The sequence below is a fragment of the Notolabrus celidotus genome, chromosome 19 (assembly GCF_009762535.1).
Source record: "Notolabrus celidotus isolate fNotCel1 chromosome 19, fNotCel1.pri, whole genome shotgun sequence".
NCBI lineage: Eukaryota > Metazoa > Chordata > Actinopteri > Labriformes > Labridae > Notolabrus > Notolabrus celidotus.
Window position 1 is genome coordinate 29437545 of NC_048290.1, and position 22096 is coordinate 29459640.

A 22096-nucleotide genomic window follows, 5' to 3' on the forward strand; every position below is an offset into this window, starting at 1 on the left:
TTGTGAAAGAATGGGTCGCTCTCAGGAGCTCAGTGAATTCCAACGTGGAACTGTCATAGGATGCCACCTGTGCAACAAATCCAGTCGTGAAATTTCCTCGCTCCTAAATATTCCACAGTCAACTGTCAGCTTTATTATAAGAAAATGGAAGAATTTGGGAACAACAGCAACTCAGCCACGAAGTGGTAGGCCCTGTAAACTGACGGAGAGGGGTCAGCGGATGCTGAGGCGCATAGTGCAAAGAGGTCGCCGACTTTCTGCACAGTCAGTTGCTACAGAGCTCCAAACTTCATGTGGCCTTCAGATTAGCCCAAGTACAGTACGCAGAGAGCTTCATGGAATGGGTTTCCATGGCCGAGCAGCTGCATCCAAGCCATACATCACCAAGTGCGATGCAATGCATCGGATGCAGTGGTGTAAAGCACGCCGCCACTGGACCATAGAGCAGTGGAGACGCGTTCTCTGGAGTGACGAATCACGCTTTTCCATCTGGCAATCTGATGGACGAGTCTGGGTTTGGAGGTTGCCAGGAGAACGGTACATTTCGGACTGCATTGTGCCAAGTGTGAAATTAGGTGGAGGAGGAATTATGTTGTGGGGTTGATTTTCAGGATCTGGGCTTGGCCCCTTAGTTCCAGTGAAAGGAACTTTGAATGCCTCAGGATACCAAACCATTTTGGACAATTCCATTCTCCCAACCTTGTGGGAACAGTTTGGAGCGGGCCCCTTCCTCTTCCAACATGACTGTGCACCAGTGCACACAGCAAGGTCCATAAAGACATGGATGACAGAGTCTGGTGTGGATGAACTTGACTGGCCTGCACAGAGTCCTGACCTGAACCCGATAGAACACCTTTGGGATGAATTAGAGCGGAGACTGAGATCCAGGCCTTCTCGACCAACATCAGTGTGTGACCTCACCAATGCGCTTTTGGAAGAATGGTCAACAATTCCTATAAACACACTCCTCAACCTTGTGGACAGCCTTCCCAGAAGAGTTGAAGCTGTAATAGCTGCAAAAGGTGGACCGATATCATATTGAACCCTATGGGTTAGGAATGGGATGGCACTTAAGTTCATATGTGAGTCAAGGCAGGTGAGCGAATACTTTTGGTAATATAGTGTATGTGCTCTTAGCTTAGCCTAGCTTAGCTTAGCATTAAGTCTAAAACAGATGAAACGGTGAGCTTGGCTCCGCCTCCATGGTGTTGTTTTCTATCTTTTAAACAGACATCGCTGATATCAAAGTGATTCTTGTCAAGAAGGTGAACAAAAGTGTTTCCCAGAATGCCTAACTATTCTTAAAGTTTCATTTTGTCTTTTGATTTGATCCATATCTTTTTGATAACTAACTCGGCCCAGTTTTGCTCTTTGTACATCTTTTAAAAAGACGAGCACTCACACACACCACACCTTGTCTTTTGTCTCTGTTTAAACCTCGTGATGTTGTGTGCCATGAAATGAAGGCTACCTTTGGCTTGAGTAACAGCATTAAGAGATTGGTAGAAAAAGAGAGATAAAGAATGTGAGGAATAAAAAGTAGATGCTCAAGCCTGGAGGTAAAGGTGTAGTGGAGAGATCTTATACAGAGAGGGAGGGTAAAGATGGAGAGCTAAGATGTGAATAGGGTAAAGGGTGGAAAGCTAGAGAGATCAATTCAGCGCAGTTGGTGGAAAACAGAAGGAGTTAGAGGAGGGATGGAAGGGATGTTGATGTCTTTCTGGACAGAGAGTGAATGAGAAACAAAAAGAAGGAAGCAGAGGCCCAAAGCATTACAACAGAGGCAAATAGAAACAGGGAGAGGAAGGGGGACATAAAAGAATAGAAGAATAATCCCTTTCTTCCCATCCGACAGCTTCTTCCTTTACGGCTGTCACAGGGATCATGCCTTGGCAACACTTCCCCGGTGGTCACCATGCCAGGGCACCAAGCCTTACACACAGCAAACACACACCAACCACATGCACAAGAGCTTAACTCCTGTCCTGTAGCTGGACTGACTGTTCTGTGCTAACAGAATTTTTTCAGCTTCATGCAGTCAGGTTTACAAGAAAACACTCACAACCTTTCAAACCATCCTTGTGTTTTTTTCTTCCTGCAGATGAAATTTCTCACTCCTTTCCCTTCAAGCTTCTTATCTCCTTCGCCCTCATTTTCTCCCCCACACTCTCTCTTGCCGAGGCACAGTGCTAATCCTCTATAGTGTTGGATGTTTTCTATCTCATATGTGTGTTTGCATGTGTACATTCGCAGGAGTGGAAACGAGGAGAAGCTAATGGCCCTGCTTACTCCGCTCAACGTCAACTGCCATGCAAGCGATGGCCGCAAGGTAAGAGCAACGTACACAAAAACACGCAGTAACAAGCTCATCACCGAGCTCAGTGTTTGCTTTATGACTGCCCCTCAGGAAAGTCATAAGAGTTACAAAAACCATCAAACTTGCGCTTAAGGGGGAGAATATATTTATTTATTTTCAAGCTAGAAAGTAGAACAATGCAGTTATTGGCAGCTCTGGCACTCTGTTGTATCAAATAATCCAGGCACTCTTCAGCAGGCATTAGCATCCTTTCTTGGCTGTCAGTCCTTAAAATGAATAGATGGAGAATCAAACCCTTCAGTGGGTAACTCCATGGTGAATAATAGCAGTATATAGCAACATGCAAAACAATATCAGATGCAGGGGCGACTCTTTTTCTGTTCCTTATGCACCAAAAACCTGATGACACCAAGTAACACGCTTCAAATGTTGGTTTTCTCGCTCTTTCCCTTGGTTCAAGAACATGTTTATTACCACTGGTGGCAAAGGCCCTATTGCAACCCTAAGGATTGTTCTTTCTTCCGCCACTTAAAACGCATTTTTGGACCCCTGAACGTGAATGAAAGCGCGGATATTTTTGCACACTCATTGGGTCTGGTGAAAATTGCAAGTTATTAAAGGTCTCACAAAAAAAAATTCAGTAGCGCCCCCTAGAGGTAAAAATAACATGCTACGCATAGAGTTTTTTTGAGCTACATGCATGAAAAGTCCTACACATATTCATGGCATCAGGATGCACAAAAAAGCCTCTTGCACCCATATTTGAAACTCAACAGGAAGAGCGCCACATAGCTTTGAACATGAAAAATGGGGCCAAAATGGGTCCGTGCAAGGGTCCATACTTTTGCTAATTTCTCCGATTCAGTCCAAACTAGGCACATTCTATAGTAAACCCATTGACGATTAATACAAAGTAAAGGCATTCTGTTCAGACCAAAATTGTGGGCGTGGCAGACTTTGGGGTGGGGCATCCAAAAAAAACCATCAGAAAATGGATTTTTGTGACTTTAAAATGCACGTAATTTCACCTCATCCAACACACTCATCAATCCTGGGGAAAATTGCTACATTTTATGGGTTTCGCAAAAAAAGTCGAAAAAAATGTGCTCACTAGCGCCCCCTACAGTTTTCAAAAACCCCTCCCCTTAGGGGTTATTTTGAGCTACATGCTTGAAAAATTGTACGCATATTCATGGCATCAGGACGCACAAAAAAGCCTCTTGCACCCATATCCCAAACTCAACAGGAAGAGCGCCACCTAGCTTTGAACATGAAAAACGGGGCCAAAATAAGGGTGTATACTTTCGTTATCTTCTCCAAGGGCTTTTCTCCGATTCAGTCCAAACCAAGGGCAACCTATAGGAGACACCTTGATGAGAAAAAATTATCAGAACAAATTTTGATCAGACAAAAAATGTGGGCGTGGCAGGCGTTGAGGCAGGGCATCAAACGCACATACAGCTTTGAATGTGAAGAATGATGCCCAAATAAGGGTGCATACTTTTGAGAGCTCCTCCTAGAGTTTTTCTCTGATTCAGTCCAAACAAGGCACATTCTGTAGCAGACATATTGACGATAAAATTATTGTTAAAGGAATTCTGTTCAGACTAAAATTGTGGGCGTGGCACACTGTCAAGTTTTGAGGTTTTCTTGGCAATCTGCCAAAAACTTGGAACATTTGCACCACCTGAGGCAGTATATACTCTCAGATCTTGCTTTTGCATCATGTGATGGCAAATATAAGGCGACGGTTTACATGTGGCGGCGGCTCGCGTAGGCGGCGGCCGCGGGTGTGCGAGGGCCCGTTCGTCGCCGCTTGCGGCTTTAATTTGTATTGCACTATGTCATAGATTATTGTGGTTCAAGCAGGGAATGCAATTCTCATCACTTCTGGACCTGCCATATTGACAGCACTTCCAGCACACTGCATGGAGTCTGGCTTTCACGTTGAAATGAGTATAGGAAAGCTCCAGCCCTTATACCAAGGCCTTTATTTCCCACGGGGAGATTTTGCCCCAGGTAATAAGTTGAGTGAAGCTTTCACTGTAAGGCAGTTTTTTTGACTAACAGGGTACTGGAGCTTTGTTAACCCTGGAGCCCTGACACACACAATGAAGAAAAACTGCTGCTTACAGAGTCCCATGTGGCGCCTAATCCCTCCAATAGTACCATTGCTCAGAGACAATTGGGAGTAGTTGCTGTAGACAGAGATGCAGGTCGCAATGACCCAAAGGTGTTTTTTTTTTTAAACAGTTACTCTAAGGTAGCAAAAAAATGTTTTTTAATAGGGCGGTCAAGCAATACATTTTTTTTTAAATCATTAATTGCAAGCTTTGTGATTGTATTAAAGCTGCTGTTGGTAGTCACAGAGTAAACATCTGTTCAGAGAGAGGGACTTTGAATGTCAACACTATCCCTCCCAACCAGATTTCCTCTTAGCCCCCCCACACAGATTGGCGTGTGCTGTCATAGTGCCGGACTCATAACCAATCGGAGGACGTAGTAGGGGCCGCCCCTTAAACAAACAGGTCAGAGGATTGGAGATTAGCTCTGATTGGTCCTTCATAACGGGAACGAGGGGAATAATAACATTGCTTGATACAAAGGCATTGGAAAACACAGAGATTTCGAAATAGTCTCAAATTACTCCACTTACCGATGAGTGTTGATTGGTATTATGACCTTTTCTCCAAACCCAGCAGAAACAAAGTAAGGTTTTTTACACCATTCCTACCAACAGCAGCTTTAATCATATTTGATTGCATTTAATCGCATATATCAAGAACGTGAACATTTTATTATCACAGATGTTTGGCATTACCCCTTTACTAGATGTTCTTTTTCTAACTTTCACATTCTAATTGTACTCTTATTCTTTACCTTAATAAGGTTTAATTCATGAAATATTTCAAACATAGTTGCCAGGTTTGGTTGACACAATCAGCCCAATGGCTAATCAAAACTAGCCCGAAACTAGTCTCACAGCTAACACATCCAGGACACAAACCAGCCCATTGCCACAATAATTAGTAAAAATAAAAACACACAATAGCTGTTAGCATTTTGTTTACCTTATTTCAACTGCAGGTGTGGCATTGGGGACTGTTGCGCATGCTAGCAGGGTTGCGTTTATGTGTGTGAGTCTGCTGGCGGGACTGTGTGTGTCAATTAATCAATCAATCTCAATTAGTCTTTATTTATATAGCGCCAAATCACAACAAATGTTATCTAAAGACACTTTACCACCAGAGCAGGTTTAGACCATACTCTGTTATAACCCAACATCAAGACAGGATAAGATCCAGTCCCCTCTTACTGACAGGACTGTCTTATCTCATCTTAATCCACTATGAACAGAGCACTTTGTAGCATCTAACAAGATACATGGAAAAAAAAACTTCCTTTAACAGGCAGATACCTCGAGCAGAACCAGACTCATGTTAGTCAGCCATCTGCCTCAACTGTGCTAATTGGTTGGAAAGACGGATAGAGGTGTGCATGTGTGTGTTAGATTATCAGATGTGTGTAACAGAAAGTTCCTCAAAGGAGCTTTAATTAATCCAGTCCAGAAAATGAGGACTCAAGTTAGACTGAAGTCCAGGCCCTGGACTTGAGTGCTACTGCATGTGTGTGTTTATGTATACATGTGTACATGTAAAAGACAGGAGATGTTGTGTAATGAGTGTAAAAAGTTGCACCTGTAAGGAGCTGTCATGTTATTCACATGTGTTAACAGTAGGGATGAGTATGAATACTCGAGTACTCTGGTACTCACCATTAACCCCATTATTCAAGTAGCATTTTGTTACTCGCCCACCTGGCAACATAACTTGAACTCATACAGTGTTACATGTGTGACCATGTGCTTTTTGTTTTCGCCTATCTGAATATACTAGGTAGGAAAATAATTAATGGGATATAAACATATGACTTCTCCGGCCACAGCTTCAGCTTTAGAACACACCGAGCCAGATTTCAGCAAAAACAACTGTTTTAAGGCAGCTACGGCAACTCTCTAGGAACATATTATTACACTGAAAGCAAAAGCACAACAAACACAGAACCGTCTGTGACACCTGCCACATGTCAGCTAAAAAAAAGTAATGTCCGGAAGTACTTTAAAAAAAAACAATGAAGTTAATGTGCAGTGCAAGATATGTGGCGTTAAACTTCCATACCATAGAAACACTAGTTTGATGCTTAACCACATGCGCTTAAAGCTGGGGTTGGTAATCAGATTTAGATCCACTTTTTGTTATACTGGTTAAAATGATCTTTATGTCCTGATGGTAATCATTACATGATATGTTCTTAAAAAAGAGTGAAGAAAAGCTGCTATCTACAGCCGGAGTAAACCTGGGAAAACACCAACCAATCACCGTTTTTGGGTGCCAAAATTTTAAACCAATCAAATCCCGTCCTGCCGTTCTGCCCGCCTCCTGCGCGTACATTTCCCCGGCGTTCACTCTGAGTCCCCGTCTCCTGCCTCTGCTTCCCCTGACTCTACTGACTGCCCCTCTCGCTCGACCTCGGGCCTGTCCCCTCTGACCTGATGAGGTGCTTTGCTCAGGACTGTAATCCGGATCAGAGTCTAAAAACCTCTCACCACGGGGGCTCTGACAAGCAGAAGAATGAATGACGTTCAGTAAGTCCTACAGAAATGTAAATGTACTGTAGCGTCCGTCCGGACGCTGTAGGGATGGCGAGCCGATTCGTGAACACGTTGAGTTTTAATAACCGGTCACTGTCGGCCGTTACCAGGCCAACCAACAAAGCAACAACCAATGTTTGAATGAATGAAGAACTTCTCCTCTTGTCTCTCCTCTCTCCAGCTCACACACTCTATACCTCTCCTGATTCATTCACTGACTGTCAACACTGTAGGAATTAAGAACATCTACACTGAACATGTTTAACAAACAGTAGAGCTGTTACAGTATTATATGTGATAGATAGATAGAAAGATAGATAGATAGATAGATAGATAGATATATAGATAGATAGATATATAGATAGATAGAAAGATAGATAGATAGATAGATAGATAGATAGATATATAGATAGATAGATATATAGATAGATAGATAGATAGATATATAGATAGATAGATAGATAGATAGATAGATAGATATATAGATAGATAGATATATAGATAGATAGATAGATAGATAGATAGATAGATAGATAGATAGGTAGATAGGTAGATAGATAGATCTTTATTTGTCCTTAATAAGGAGATTTGTTGCCACCGTCTGTACAGGAATACATGTATGAACACAATAACCATAAACATCCACCCAGCCTCACAGCAATGGTGCCCCACATCCCACATATATACACACCAGACACACATGAACACACTGGACACATATAACACACCGGACACATATGAACACACTGGACACATATGAACACACTGGACACATATAAACACACCGGACACATTACAGTGGCATTCTGTTTAGCAGTGCTATGGCCGATGGGACGAAGCTTCTGCCAAACCGGGCTCGCCTATAGTAAGGGGATGTGTATCTGCGACCGGAGGGGAGTAGTGTGAAGACCGAGTAGAGGGGGTGTTGGGGGTCCAGTGTTATAGTGCGTGCTCTGCGTATGATGGCTCTGTTGTTGTGTTATAACTTTTCTCCTGATATCATGTCACCGGTACAACTGGATAATGCTAGCATGACAGTTGTGAGTGCTAACAGCAGCCATGTTTGTTTGTGTTTTTAACTTTCACTATGAGAATGTTTTGGTGAGGACCGGTTTTGAATCAGTCACCATCATATGGTCGCAAGTCAGCGGCGCTCGTGCATGTGGGGGGCGCTGTTTTGGAGGAGCTCTGAGGGAGGAGGGGAGGGGTTAGACGGAGTCCTGAGGAAATGCTACATTCAAATTCATGCTAGTTTTCCGAGACTACCAACCCCAGCTTTAAGTTTTGTGGAAGGAGAAGGCTTCAAAGAGCTGATTGCGTTCATTAGTCGTTCATTAGGTAATTCAAATAATCAAGTACAGTGATTACTGTAAATTCCCATCCCTAGTTGACAGTAACTACATGTAAGGCCTAAGTGACTTCTCTGGCTGTTACACCCATCAAGCACAGGTAGCTGTCACTGGGGCACCACTTTGTTCTCCAGTTATCTTAACACATCCGTGCTCGGAAGAGAAATCGGCTGATTAATTAAGAGCCACTAAAGAGTGGGTTAATTTCCAGGGCTGTGATGCACAAAGCTGAACACACTGAGAGGTTTTTATTGAACTATTATGTGTGTGCACTTTACAGTCCCTCAGAGTTTCTTGCTCTGCTCACCTTTATGTCGTGAATAGGGTGTATAATCTGCAGATGTAATTATCAGCTGCAAGTTTTTGCTTACCCTGCTAGATCCAAAAATTAGTTTAGAGTTTAACAGTCAGCTAATGTCACACCTGGGAGTTCATTCTGAGGCTGTTAGATTGCAGAGTGTGGAGTTGAACTTTAGTGCTTGGAGAAATGCTGGACACGCTAAATAAAATGCCAGGGAACCCCAAAAGTGTATTTGCTAACGGAGGAAAGTGCTGTATGTTCACTACACAGAAAAATGTTGTGACCGCAGCGTCCGCTCATGCTTCCTCAGAGAATCCTGAGCCTCAGGTTGAGCTCTGCTGCATCACAGCGAGGCGCCTGGCTTGTGACTGATTAGCCTCCCTGATGAATAACTGGGTGGGGAGAAAACACAGTGTATGTTCTTGTTGTGGGTTTGTTGGTATTAGTTGAAGCACTCCCTGTGGTCCACCATACTGCTGTTTTGTAACCTGGCAGGAATAAAGACTGCTCATGCTGACTCTGAGCTGAGTGAGACTGAAGCTCCACTCTGCATGGGCAATCAGCCGAACCGGACTGGGGTCCTTCTTGTGTTGTTCTCCTCGGGAGAGAGGCAGCAAGAGAATCAACATTAAGATTATCGTGTCAAACTTAAACTCTCCCTTTGAAATACTGAGTTGCATCATCTGCTGGCTCACTCTACCTGTTTAAAGTCACTCACCAGCCTGAAGCTGAGAGCTCAGCCTATAATGAAGACAGGAGTTCCATTTAAGTGATCTGATTGGTCAGAGTCATTTTTTAGAAAACAAGGACATCTTTAATTTATTGGTCGCTTTAGCACGGCAATCTCTATTTTACAGGTTGCTATGACAACTGCTAGACCAACAAGGGAGGCAAAGGGAGCCTTTTTACTCTGTACTCTTGGTAACTGTCGTATAAATGCTTTAACAGCCTTGAGGAGGCTCTTTGCTATAATTATGTGTACTTCAGTATTGTTGATGACGCTCAGCTGGCAGCTTGTATCCATCATATCACCACCATACCCATAATTGTGAGAGAACCTCGCAGGGTTATTATCTATGCAGGTGGCCCGCTGGGGGACGTGATACCCCGAGGGAACACCGTGTAATTTGAAATTCTTTGGAGATGCAGGGGACAAATACAGAGATCATCCAGTCGTGTTGAAATGTAATGGTTCATAAGTAGATGAATGTGACCGTGTCCAGAATATAAAAACTGCACTGAGACATATTTCAGAATGACCCCTCCTGTATTGGTAATGCTCTTTAATTGCCCAGACTGGAAGCAGCCATGCACAGTAGATGGAATATATTTTCACGCCAGTGTGGTTTTATCCTTGTTATGGTCTTAGGGTAATTTAATGGGGTGATGGGGATTTGCATCCCGACTGCTAACAGACATTACAGCGTGAATTCTAAGGGTGAGCTATAAACATTCAGAGAAATTCAGGGACCTGGAAAACCTTCACACTTGTCATTCGAATAAATTAACTAATGGAGTTCAAGACAGAGGTACAAAAATAGATATATTATTTGTCTCATCTCTCTCTCTCTCTCTCTCTCTCTCTCTCTCTCTCTCTCTCTCTCTCTCTCTCTCTCTCTCTCTCTCTCTCTCTCTCTCCCCTCTATCCCTCTGAGTGCAGTATGCTGGGTCAGGCGTTGCTGGATTTGCGGTTTATATAGCGAAACTTCTTCTTTAGCATCCACTTATGATTTAAAAAGTTAAGAAGTGGTTTATATGTAATTAAGTGATTTTCACAGCACCTAAGAACTGAGTGCCCCCGTCATGAAAGAATAAAAAAGAAGAAGCTTAACGTTAGCCCTGTGCATTTTGGAAAACAGTACGTGATGGAGACTGGTCTGATGCATACTGTGAAATGTTCCCCTATCAGTTCAACATCTGGGTAATTTTGGCATACTGCAGATTTTGCTGGTGTTATAACGTAATACATACTACATACTACATACTAACTACATACTGAAATTTGGCCAAATCCGTCCGTTTTAGGCGGTTTCAAAAACAGCCATAGTCTTATCCTGTCTTGGTGTTGGGTCTTTGTTAATAATGTAACATAGAGTGGTCTAGGCCTGCTGTGTCTATGAAAGCGTCTTGAGATAACGTTTGGTGTGATTTGGCGTTATACAAATAAAGATTGATTGATTGATTGATATATGCTTGTAACATAAATACTACAGATGGGTATATAAACATAATGCAAATATAAGTAGACAGTGTGCTTCATGCTGTCAGATTGTTTTAGTTGTCAATACATCACAGTCCTAACTATTTCACACACTACACTCCAGCTGATTTGCTACGCCATCCTTGAATGCCGGAATGGCCAAGAGCTTTTCCATTCTTTGTAGTCCTTTACTCATGATGGCTTACAGACAGTTAGATATAATTATTACCCGGCTTTCTTACTGATCTTCCGGTTGTGTAAGATGCTTGATTCTGATTGGTCAAAACCCCTTGACAACGGTTATTAACTTTCACTAATATGATCAACACCAGAGTCAAACTGATCACACGTCATGTTAAAATCAATCTGGATAAAAGAGTTCAGACACATTTTGCTACTGCATGTTGACAGCATAGACCGCAAGGTGAGGTAAAACCCAGGGTTCCCACGCATCCTGGAAAACCTGGAAAACAGTTGACCAGTTTTCCAGTACTGGAAAACACCTGGAAAATGGGAGAAAAAGTAAAATGTCCTTAAAAATTACAGATTGTCCTGGAAAATGATTCCAACATGACTGCATGCGACCTGACAAGGTTAAAAAAACACATCCCCATTCAACATTTGTGGCCATTTTTGTCATTCAGTTCTATTTAGGTCATTAATGCACTGATCCTCTGATTATTATTATTATTTATTCATTTCAGTAAGGCAGCTTTCAAATTCCTTTGCTGGCTCTTTTGTTTTTTTCTTAGCTCATTTTATAATGTTTGAGAAAATAGAAAGCTGAGATGAGAGTTGCCCATCATTGTTACTTGGTTGCACTAATAAAGTGAAGTGCTCTCCATCTGTGGTTGCATTATTCTATAATCAATTTGCCATCATTTTGAAGCATGTAAGAGATGATTTCATTGATAGCCATAGACTACATGTCTTCAATGTAGACTTCCACTGAGAGGAACTTATTAGACTATTTAGTAACTAAATTAGGAACTAAATTTAGACTGTCATACCAGCTTGATCATCACTGAAAATGTCCTTGAAATGTCCTGGAAAATGATCTCTGGAAAGAGTGGGAACCCTGAAAACCGTTAGTTTCCTTTCGCATCAAAACAATGTGGCTAAAACTCTAGTTTCAGTTAGCATGCTAATGTGGCTGGCTAAACAAAATGGATATTTACATCTTAGATCCTGTCCAGCATTCCTAGAAAGGAGCGGAGCAGGTGAGAGCAACTTAAAGTTACTGAGCGCTACAAACAAACTTAATCATGAGCGGTGTTGATGATAACAGCAGGGTTCAAAGTTGTGACGTTTGCGACGTTTATTTTTTAAAGATATGTTTTTGGGGCATATTCGCCTTTGTCAGATAGGACAGCTGAAGAGAGACAGGAAGTGTGGGGAGTAGAGAGTGGGGGAAGACATGCAGTAAATGGTCGAGGCTGCAATCGATCCTGTGACCTCTGCGATGAGGGCTATAGCCTCTGTACATGGGGCGTGTGCTTAGACCGCTAGGCCACCCGCGCCCTACGATGTCAATCAATCTTTATCAATCTTTATTTGTATAGCGCCAAATCACAACAAACGTTATCTCAAGACGCTTTTACAAACAGAGCAGGTCTAGACCACTCTATGTCACATTATGAACAGAGACCCAACTTCAAGACAGGGTAAGACTCAGTCTGACCCCACCTTAATCCATCATGAGCATTGCACATCGCAGTATTTAGCTAGTTACAGTGGTGAGGACAAACTTCCTTTTAACAGGCAGAAACCTCAGGCAGAACCAGACTCATGTTAGACAGCCATCATGCCTCGACTGAGTTGGGTCTGGAAAGACAGATAGAGGGGAGTAAGAGAGAGAAGTGATAGTGATGAAACGAGTCGTAGAAGCTGTTGCCGCTGGAGTCCAGCACGTCCGTATCAGCTGGAGTCCAGATCGTCCGCAGCAGGAGGACGTCTACGGCAGCTCAGAGGAATCTACGAGACAAGGGAGCTCAGGGACTCCAGAAAGGTCTATGGTTAGTAACTTTAATGGAACAGGCAGAGTTAAAGTAAGTGATGAAGGGGTTGGGGGGAAGGGGGTGAGCTAGGATCTCAGTGTGTCAGTGTGCCAGTTCCCCCGGCAGTCTAGGCCTATAGCAGCATGACAAAAGCTGGTCCAAGCCTGATCCAGCTCTAACTATAAGCTTTATCAAAAAGGAAAGTTTTAAGTCTACTCTTAAAAGTGGAGAGGGTGTCTGTCTCCCAGACCCTGACTGGTAGATGATTCCAAAGGAGAGGGGCCTGATAACTGAAGGTTCTACCTCCCACACTACTGATGTGTGTGTGAACCGCAGAGCTCTGAGAAGGAGAGCTGAATGAGGACAGTTTAATGTTGACCACAACAGGCAGATAAGAATCCATCACCATGGAACACTAACTACCGTGGAGTCATTCGGACTATTTTTTTAAAAACTGTATTTAAATAGTTTTAGATCATCTTTAAATCAAGGTATTTTGATACTGTGTTTGTACTCAAAGTTAGTTGCAGGGTAATACACAGGATAATGTATGGTTAGCAGGTAGTTATGGGAAATAGAATCCCAACAAGGTGGACCCCGACGCAAAGTTATAAACCCATTGATAATGAGTCAGATAATGGTCTGGTACCAGAGTGTTTTCCAGTTCAAACATGTATACAGAATTATTCAGCAGCTGGCACAATGAGCATAACTCCGCGGACACATGCGCACATACACAATTTATCTCCAAGACAAACACACAAATTATTACAAGGACACTACTAGTAATCATGGACCAAACAGAGCGTGGCGGGATCCTTATGATAGATAATAATGATGCATTTTTCAAAGTAAACAGGAGCTCCTTCTTTCTCCTCTCCCTCCTCCTCCTCCTCCTCCTTCTCCCAGCTTCATTTTAATTAGAAGTGGCACAGGCTCTCAGTCTCCTCTCTTCAACCTCACACTCACATGCAAACACACAGATCAGGAGCATAAATGTTGATTGCAGCTGCCTCTTGGGGGAATTAAAAAGCTCTGCTCTTACATAGAAGCACATGAAATGAGAGGGATGGAGGGAACGAAAACAAGATGAATGAAGAGACTGTGTGGTTATAAATGTGTATGGTCAGCTCTGCATCTTGAAGCCTTTGTCTGAACCAGCTTTGGGCTTAGTTATTTAGTTATATTGGAGGAAAAATGACAGACAGTGATGTTCAGAAATATGCTCCAGTCTTTGTAAGAAGAAGGCTCTTTCCTTTTTAAGGATAATAGCCCTCACATTCACAAAATCAGGCCCATTAAGACATGGTTCTCCAAAGTAAGAACCCTCATTATGTTTTCAGTGGAGTAGATGCGATAACAGCGGCGAACTCCAGCTTCTGGAACAAGATGTTCAACTTTCACATGCAGGTGTAATGTTGGGTTATCTGTAGACTTTGGAGCCTGCAGTGTGTAGTTTCTTTTTCTTTCCCCGGCTCTCATTCTAGTAACAGCTTTTTGTTCTCATCACACTGTTCCATAGTACAGGCAACAGCAGTCTAACAGCAGCCTTTGTGTGTGTTTGTGTGTGTGTGTGTGTGTGTGTGTGTGTGTGTGTGTGTGTGTGTGTGTGTGATTGAGTGTGTGTGCGCGAACACTCAGATGATTGAGGGCCCATCACAGTGAGATATTATTAACACAGCTGAGTGGAGAGCGTTATCAAGCTGCCTCTATTGAAACCTACCTCTTACTCCCACACACATAGACACACGCGCACACACACACAAAAATAGTTCCTGCAGACATTGCTTCCTCAGGAGAACGCCAGGGCTCTCTGGCTACCCACTGAACACACACATACGTACAGACACTATTTTTCAGTCTTTTTAAAATGTTCTCCTGTGTACTCCAGCGTCACTATCTGCCTTACATGGAGATTCTGTTCGTTTTTGAAAGGGGATACATGTCATGTGTTTTGGACTTTGTTGAGCTCTGTCGTTTGAAAATGTGTGTTAGCGTTTGTTTGTGGATATTGTGAATTTCGGATCCGTATTTCAGCAGCGAGAAGCATTGCACCCACTCACGTCCTAGCTGGCACCAACATCAAAGAAACAGACAGCTGAGGAGCAAGACCAGGATTCAAAATCAGAGAGATGGAGAGAGAGAGAAGGAGAGAGAGGGCAGAGAAGGAAAAAAAGACATTCATTGAAGTCTTGTTTAAATGTTGATTATGGGAGCTTATCCTGCTGAGAGCACCATGCTGACAGGCAGTGTTTATCATCCCTATCTGCTGAAAAACATGCTTCTCCTCTACTGAACTGTTCAGGAATGGGTATGGTGGATATTTATCCTAAGACAACCTCTTTTCAAATTATTTATTTAGACAAGGAGGGCTTTAATTTTCAGCTATTCTAAAACCGCACCTCTCTCAATGGACACTACAATCAGTGCTGTGCAGACACTGCAGAGGAAATTGAAATAAAATTATGACTGGGTTAGGTAAAGACAAAAAAGATGAAATGTTCTAAGGGATGTAAAACTTTGTACTTTTTGTACTGCATTCATTGTTTTCTACATGAATACACGAACTAAGACCGCCGAGAAAGGATGCTGCGAAACTAAACTAGACAATCAATCAATCAATCAATCAATCTTTATTTGTATAGCGCCAAACAACAAACGTTATCTCAAGACGCTTTTACAAACAGAGCAGGTCTAGACCACTCTATGTTGAATTATTAACAAGGACCAAACATCAAGACAGGATAAGAGCCAGTCCCCTCTTACAGACAGGACTCGATCTTACCTCATCTTAATCCACCATGAGCATTGCACCTCACAGTGTTTAGTTAGTTACAGCAGAGAGGAAAAACTTCCTTTAACAGGCAGAAACCTCGAGCAGAACCAGACTCATGTTAGACAGACATCTGCCTCGACCGACTTATTCAAATGAAAGAGGAAGCAGTGAAATTAAATCAGCTGATGATGAATAAATAAGAGTTAAATAAATGAGTTATGAATACATTCTAAAGTTTTTAATGGTTAATGAGGATAGAATATGTCAAAGAAAGGAAATGTAAAGCTTCTTTAAAATTTTCTTTGAAGGTTTCCTTTTCAATTCATTTTTAACATCTGCTTTCAGCAAAAGTATGACCAGTGTAAATGATAAAAGGACTGTTATGTTGGGTCATAGCTTCTGCAGGGCTTCCTTTTAATAGATGAAATTATTTTCAACCCCTCCCCCCTTCCCCTTCCCCTTCCCCTCACTATACACATTAAAGCCTGAGAATACTTCTGCGTCGAATCGATGGCGTAGCCTACACCGGAGGTCTGTGTAGCACCCGTACTAGGGGTGCAACGGATCAAAAAACTCACAGTTCGGATCGGATCACGGTTTTGAGTCACGGATCGGACCATTTTTCGGATCTGCAAAAAAAAAAAAGAAGACAAGACAAATATAACTTTGTCCCTCCATTTATTTTATAAAACACTTTTGCCCATTAAATAAAAACAACATTCAACTCAAAATGTACTGCATGTGCAAAGCCCCCTATCTGTGGGCCCAGTCCTGACTCATTCACTGCATTTCATGGCATGGCAAGTGAAGGAGCAGAGGAACTTCTAAAGTTTCACTCTATTCTTCTTTCATTTGCTGATTTTCACCGTCCACTTTTCTTTGAGCAGCAAACTGTGAACACACCGTTTGATTCTAGGGTCCTACAGCTGGCAAAGTGCCAACATGTGAACTGCTCCATAAACCAAAGTGAAACTTAAAGATTTCACTCGCAGCAGTGGACTCTAAGTGACACAGTAACAGCCTGTCTGCGTATCGTTGACATGGAGAAAAAAATCCCGGTAAACACACGGTGACCCGACCAAAACACAGAGTGAAGGAGTAACAGTTCGGGGGCCACAAATAGGCGGCCGGATGCGGGCCGCGTATTGACGGCCTCTGGTCTAGTGGGTGCGCAACGGAATTTCATAACGTGGCTCAAGCACATTCAGCATTCACTGTATTTCACAGGAAAACCAAAATGCTCCCATACATGTGACTTAAAAGATGCAGGAGGTTTTTCAAGTCCCTCTGCTCCTTCACTTGCCATGACCACCGCTGCGCTTCACGAGTGAGGGTGGATTGAACATGCGGTCATCACGTGAACACGCGCAACTTTTCTCATCAACCGATCCGCGGACCACGTCCGTGCCAAACCGTGGAGAGGCATCCGAACGGGTCACGGATCAACGATGATCCGTTGCACCACTAACCCGTACCTAACCAAAGGCCTCCGCATGTAGCTGACGCGCACCTCCTCCAAAATGTAACTGCGCGTCGTTTCAACGTGGACCGTGATTGGTCCGCTTGGCGGCATTGTATTTCCCACATTTACAGCACTTCCAGTATCCCAGCTCATCGGCCGTGTATTTCATCTCCTCCTCTCTATTCTTCATTTAATAATGTGTGTATGATAAACAGCAACATGTATCAGCTGAAGATTAACATAACACGCTCTGAATCGCTGAGGAAAAGTAAACAGAGATCGTAGAGGGGCTTGAAACAGTAGACCGGACTATCAGAGAGACCACACTGCCCTCAAGAGTTTTGCGGAGTACTGCTCCGCGACACGGACACATCGACGCACAAGTATGTAGAGCCCATGTCCACGTCAGCCCCTGCTGCGATGCATCAACGCAGAAGTATGAACCAGCCTTAACAGATTAACATGTACTCATACACGTGCACTTTGCTAACAAATTCCACTATCTTTAGGACTATTTGGAACATACTACAGAATTGCAACTTCAATGTGAGACATCAAACTGAAAAACCAACGAGCAACTTTTACTAAAAGAGTTGAAGCTTCGATCATCATGGATGCATATGCTCCCAGAAATTAAATCTGCGGGACCTCAAAATATAGGGTCAGGAGCTCGGACATCCGGAGGGAGCTCAGAGTAGAGCCGCTGCTCCTCCGCGTCGAAAGGAGTCAGCTGAGGTGGTTCGGGCATCTGATAAGGATGCCTCCCAGACGCCTCCCTTTAGAGGTGTTCCGGGCACATCCAACTGAGAGAAGGCCCCGGGTTAGACCCAGAACGCAGTGGAGTGATTATATCTCCCGCCTGGTCTGGGAACGCCTCGGGATTCCCCAGGAGGAGCTGGAAAGTGTCGCCGGGGAGAGGGATGTCTGGGTCAATTTGCTTGGACTGCTACCCCCGGGACCTGACCCCGGATAAGCGGAAGAAAATTGATGGATGGATGGAGGGACCTCAAAATATATTTGATAGAATTTGTGCAAATAATTGTTTTTATGCAACCCTTTTTTCCCCATTATCCTAACATAATGGAATCCATGCATTTCAACCCAGAGAGCTAGATCAAACAAAATAAATGCACAGACAAGTTTGTGGTAACTAAAGATTGAAAATCCGGTTAGATTGTTGGAACTTTTGTTCATCAGGATGCTGCCGGTTGTTCCGCTCAATTGACAGAGTGGAACGACCGGCAAGCAATCTTTATATTGAAACAAACAGAGTCACCTGCAAAGTCTCCTCCAATCTTCAGCTTCCATTTGTTACTGTCCTCTTAGGTCCCGTTGAGTCCATAGATCAGAGCTGAAGCTCTTGTAGCTTTTGTCTTTTCAGACATTTGCTCATGTTCATAATTCCAGACTAACGTGTAAGGTTGAAGGACTGACGGTAGAAGCTGCTTGACAGGTGATTTTTCACAGCAGAGTCAGTCTGTGTTTTAATGCAACCTGATGCCCCGTTTATGAGAGAGATTAGACTCCTGCTCCTTTTCAAACAGAGAAAAAAATATCTAGAGGCACTTTAAACCGTTCAGGTGACAGATGACAAATAGTGTACGGAGAAGTTTTAATAAAATTTTGTCAGTGACAAATTCAACCTTCTAGTTTCATGCAAGCCAGTGGCGTGTTGTTTGAGGAAGATGTTTGCAGTTACAGCTTGCTGGTATACAGGTAGTTTGAAGGTATAGTTCTGATTTTTAGGAAAAGGGGAATCTTGTGGGTGTAATACCAACAGTTAAACCTGGTCAGCTAGCTTGACCTCTTTCTTGAGAAACTGGGGGGAGAACTGACACATAAGCTTGCAGACAGGGCCAATTTTACTATGTTCTTTAGCTATATTAAGAAAGCTAAATTACATGAAAGCAATGTCAATCAATCAATCAATCAATCAATCAATCAATCAATCAATCAATCAATCAATCAATCAATCAATCAATCAATCTTTAGAGAGAGAGAGAGAGAGAGAGAGAGAGAGAGAGAGAGAGAGAGAGAGAGAGCGCAATGAGTGATGAGATGGATAGTAGTAGTAGTAGTAGTAGTAGTAGTAGCTGTTGCCGCTGGAGTCCGGCACGTCCGTAGCAGCTGGAGTCTGGAACGTCCACAGCAGGAGGACGTCTACGGCAGCTCAGAGGAACCTACGAGACAAGGGAGCTCAGGGACTCAGGCTTGGACTCAGGTCTATGGTTAGTGACTTTCAATGGGACAGGGAGAGTTAAAGTAAGTGATCGAGGGGGTGGGGGGGGGGGGTGGTGAGATAGGATCCCAGTGTGTCAGTTTGCCAGTTCCCCCATCCGTCTAAGCCTATAGCAGCATAACTAAGAGCTGCTCCAAGCCTGATCCAGCTCTAATTATAAGCTTTATCAAAAAGGAAAGTTTTAAACCTACTCTCAAAAGTAGAGCGGGTGTCTACCTCCTGGACCCTGACTGGTAGATGATTCCAAAGGAGAGGGGTCTGATAACTGAAGGTTCTACCTCCCATACTACTTTTAGAGACTTTAGGTATGACCAGCAGGCCTACATGCTGGGAGAGTAGCATTCTAGAGTGGTAATATGGCACTATGAGCTCTTTATATGTGTCTTTATAAGTGTTCTTAAAAGTAAAGGTATAAAGTCCAATGAGTTTCTCAACAAAGAGGCTGAGGTGATAGATTTACTATTTACAAGAACCTCATACAACCCTGCTTAAAAGTCTTAACACTAAAGAACTGTCCCTTTAAGAGGAAGAATGAGGTGACCTCTTTTTTTGTTTTTGTTTTAGGAAATTAAATCAGAAGCATGTGAATGAATACTCAAAACAAGACAAGGAATTTCTTGTCATAAAGCAAGAATTCGTTAGGACCCAGAATGGATCCTTGATGAACTCCACAGGTCAGCAGTGTAATAAGACCCTTTGAAGTTTTTTCGTTTTTAAATTGGTATTGAGGGCTTTTATCCTTTTTATGGGAATGTAAGCTGATTCCTTGGAGGCACATAATCTGCAACTGCACAGAATGCGACAGTGGATTCTCCCAACATGTAAAAGCTGGTGGATCTGTCATGAATTGAAAGCGAGAAGGACACTTTCTGTTGCTTTCCAGGAGTGTGTGCTCAGAAGTAACTTTCTGAACTACAGAGCTTTAAACTTTCCACAGAGTTCTCGGCTCCTAGGAAAACTCAGTGTTTGTAGCTGAGAGGTGGAGTGGATTGACAGGAGATGGCTGAGATATCAGCGTGTGTGTTTCTTGTGTTGTCTGACTGTTTGAGGTTGCACAGAGAGCAATAGATGAGAGGACTAGCTGTAAGTTATTTATCTCCCAAGCTGCTGGCAGGGCTGAGCAGTCTGGGCTATCATGTGTTTGTGTGTGTGTGTGTGTGTGTGTGTGTGTGTGTGTGTGTGTGTGTGTGTGTGTGTGTGTGTGTGTGTCAGTCAGTCAGAGGAGCAGCACACGGATTTGCTAATATGTTTATCGATCCAGCTATCTGACACTACTCATCTTGTTAGTGTGTCTACCGGCTGAATTGTAGCCCTGACTTGAATATAAAGGCATGCTGAAAGAGTCAAGCACAAGTTAAAGAGATATTACACCAATTATTATACTTTAACATCAAAGTTTAAGATTTCTGTCTTTAATCCTGTGTTTTTTTGATGAACTTCTTTCTATCTATCTTTCTAAATGCATTGAACAAATCAATGACTGGACGAGCCAGAACTTTCTTCAGTTAAACAAAGAAAAAACTGAAATGATTGTTTTTGGAGGAAGAAAGGTTAAAGGTTACTGCTCAGCTCCAATCTGCACAGATGAAATGTTCAAACCAAGCCAGAAACCTTGGTGTAATCTTAGACTCAGACCTTAATTTCAGCAGCCACATTAAGACAATTACAAAGTCAGCCTATTATCACCTTAAGAATATATCAAGGATTAAAGGACTCATGTCTCAGCAGGATGCAGAAAAACTCGTCCATGCATTTATCTTTAGCAGACTAGACTACTGTAACGGGGTCTTTACAGGACTCCCTAAAAAGTCCATCAGACGGCTGCAGCTCAAACAGAATGCTGCTGCTCGAGTCCTAACAAGGCCCAAAAAAGTAGACCACATCACTCCAGTTCTTAGATCTCTACACTGGCTTCCTGTCTGTCAGAGAATAGACTTTAAAATCCTGCTGATGGTTTATAAAGCACTGAATGGTTTAGGCCCAAAATACATTGCTGATCTGCTACTACTTTATGAACCACCTCGACCTCTGAGGTCATCAGGTACTGGTCTGCTTTCAGTTCCTAGAGTCAGAACGAAACATGGTGAAGCAGCGTTTAGTCATTATGCACCACATATCTGGAACACACTCCCTGAAAGCTGTAGGTCTGCTCCAACTCTCACCTCTTTTAAATCAAAGACTAAGACTTTTTTATTTACCTCTGCCTTCCTATCTTAGATTATTTTAACTCACTTTAAATTAAAATTTTAATGTAATTTTTAATAGATTTCTAATTTTCCTTTTCTTTTCATTTTAATTGTGTTCTTTTATGCCTGTCTGAATGTCTCCAATGCTTTTAATGTTTTAATGTAAAGCACATTGAGTTGCCCTCGTGTATGAAATGCGCTATACAAATAAAGCTGCCTTGCCTTGCCTTGCCTATCTGATTGGGTTTACTGGCTACACCTCACATTAATTTAACATTCAACTGTATGGCCTGTCATTTTAAAACCTAATCAGATTTCCTGAATCATTCATTAATTATTGGTTATTTCATTGTTCTAAGACACTTTAAAGAGGCTTCAATTCAAAGAACCAGAAGACATAAATTAAGCCATCAGCAATACACCATGTGGACTGTTTGTGTGCTTTTTCCAATCAATCAATCTATGATCTTTTATTCTAAGCACCAATTCATAACAAAAGTTCTCTCAGGACACTTAACAGGAACATAATGTCTACGCTTTGGTATGTTATTCACTGAGACCCCACTTGGGCCAATCACAAGCAAGCACTTGGCAACAGCACCATCGGAATACTTCCTC

At 42.6% G+C, this 22096-nt stretch overlaps 1 protein-coding gene across 4 annotated transcripts in view; it reads left to right on the plus strand.

Annotated features, from left to right (window-relative positions):
- LOC117831117 (poly [ADP-ribose] polymerase tankyrase-1-like) overlaps nt 1–22096 on the plus strand; it is a 175665-nt gene that overhangs the window by 72876 nt on the left and 80693 nt on the right. For all 4 annotated transcript variants that reach the window (XM_034709639.1, XM_034709640.1, XM_034709642.1 and 1 more), the window contains one exon: nt 2254–2329. In XM_034709639.1, coding sequence (XP_034565530.1) covers nt 2254–2329 — 76 coding nt within the window. The remainder of the gene's footprint in view (nt 1–2253; nt 2330–22096) is intronic.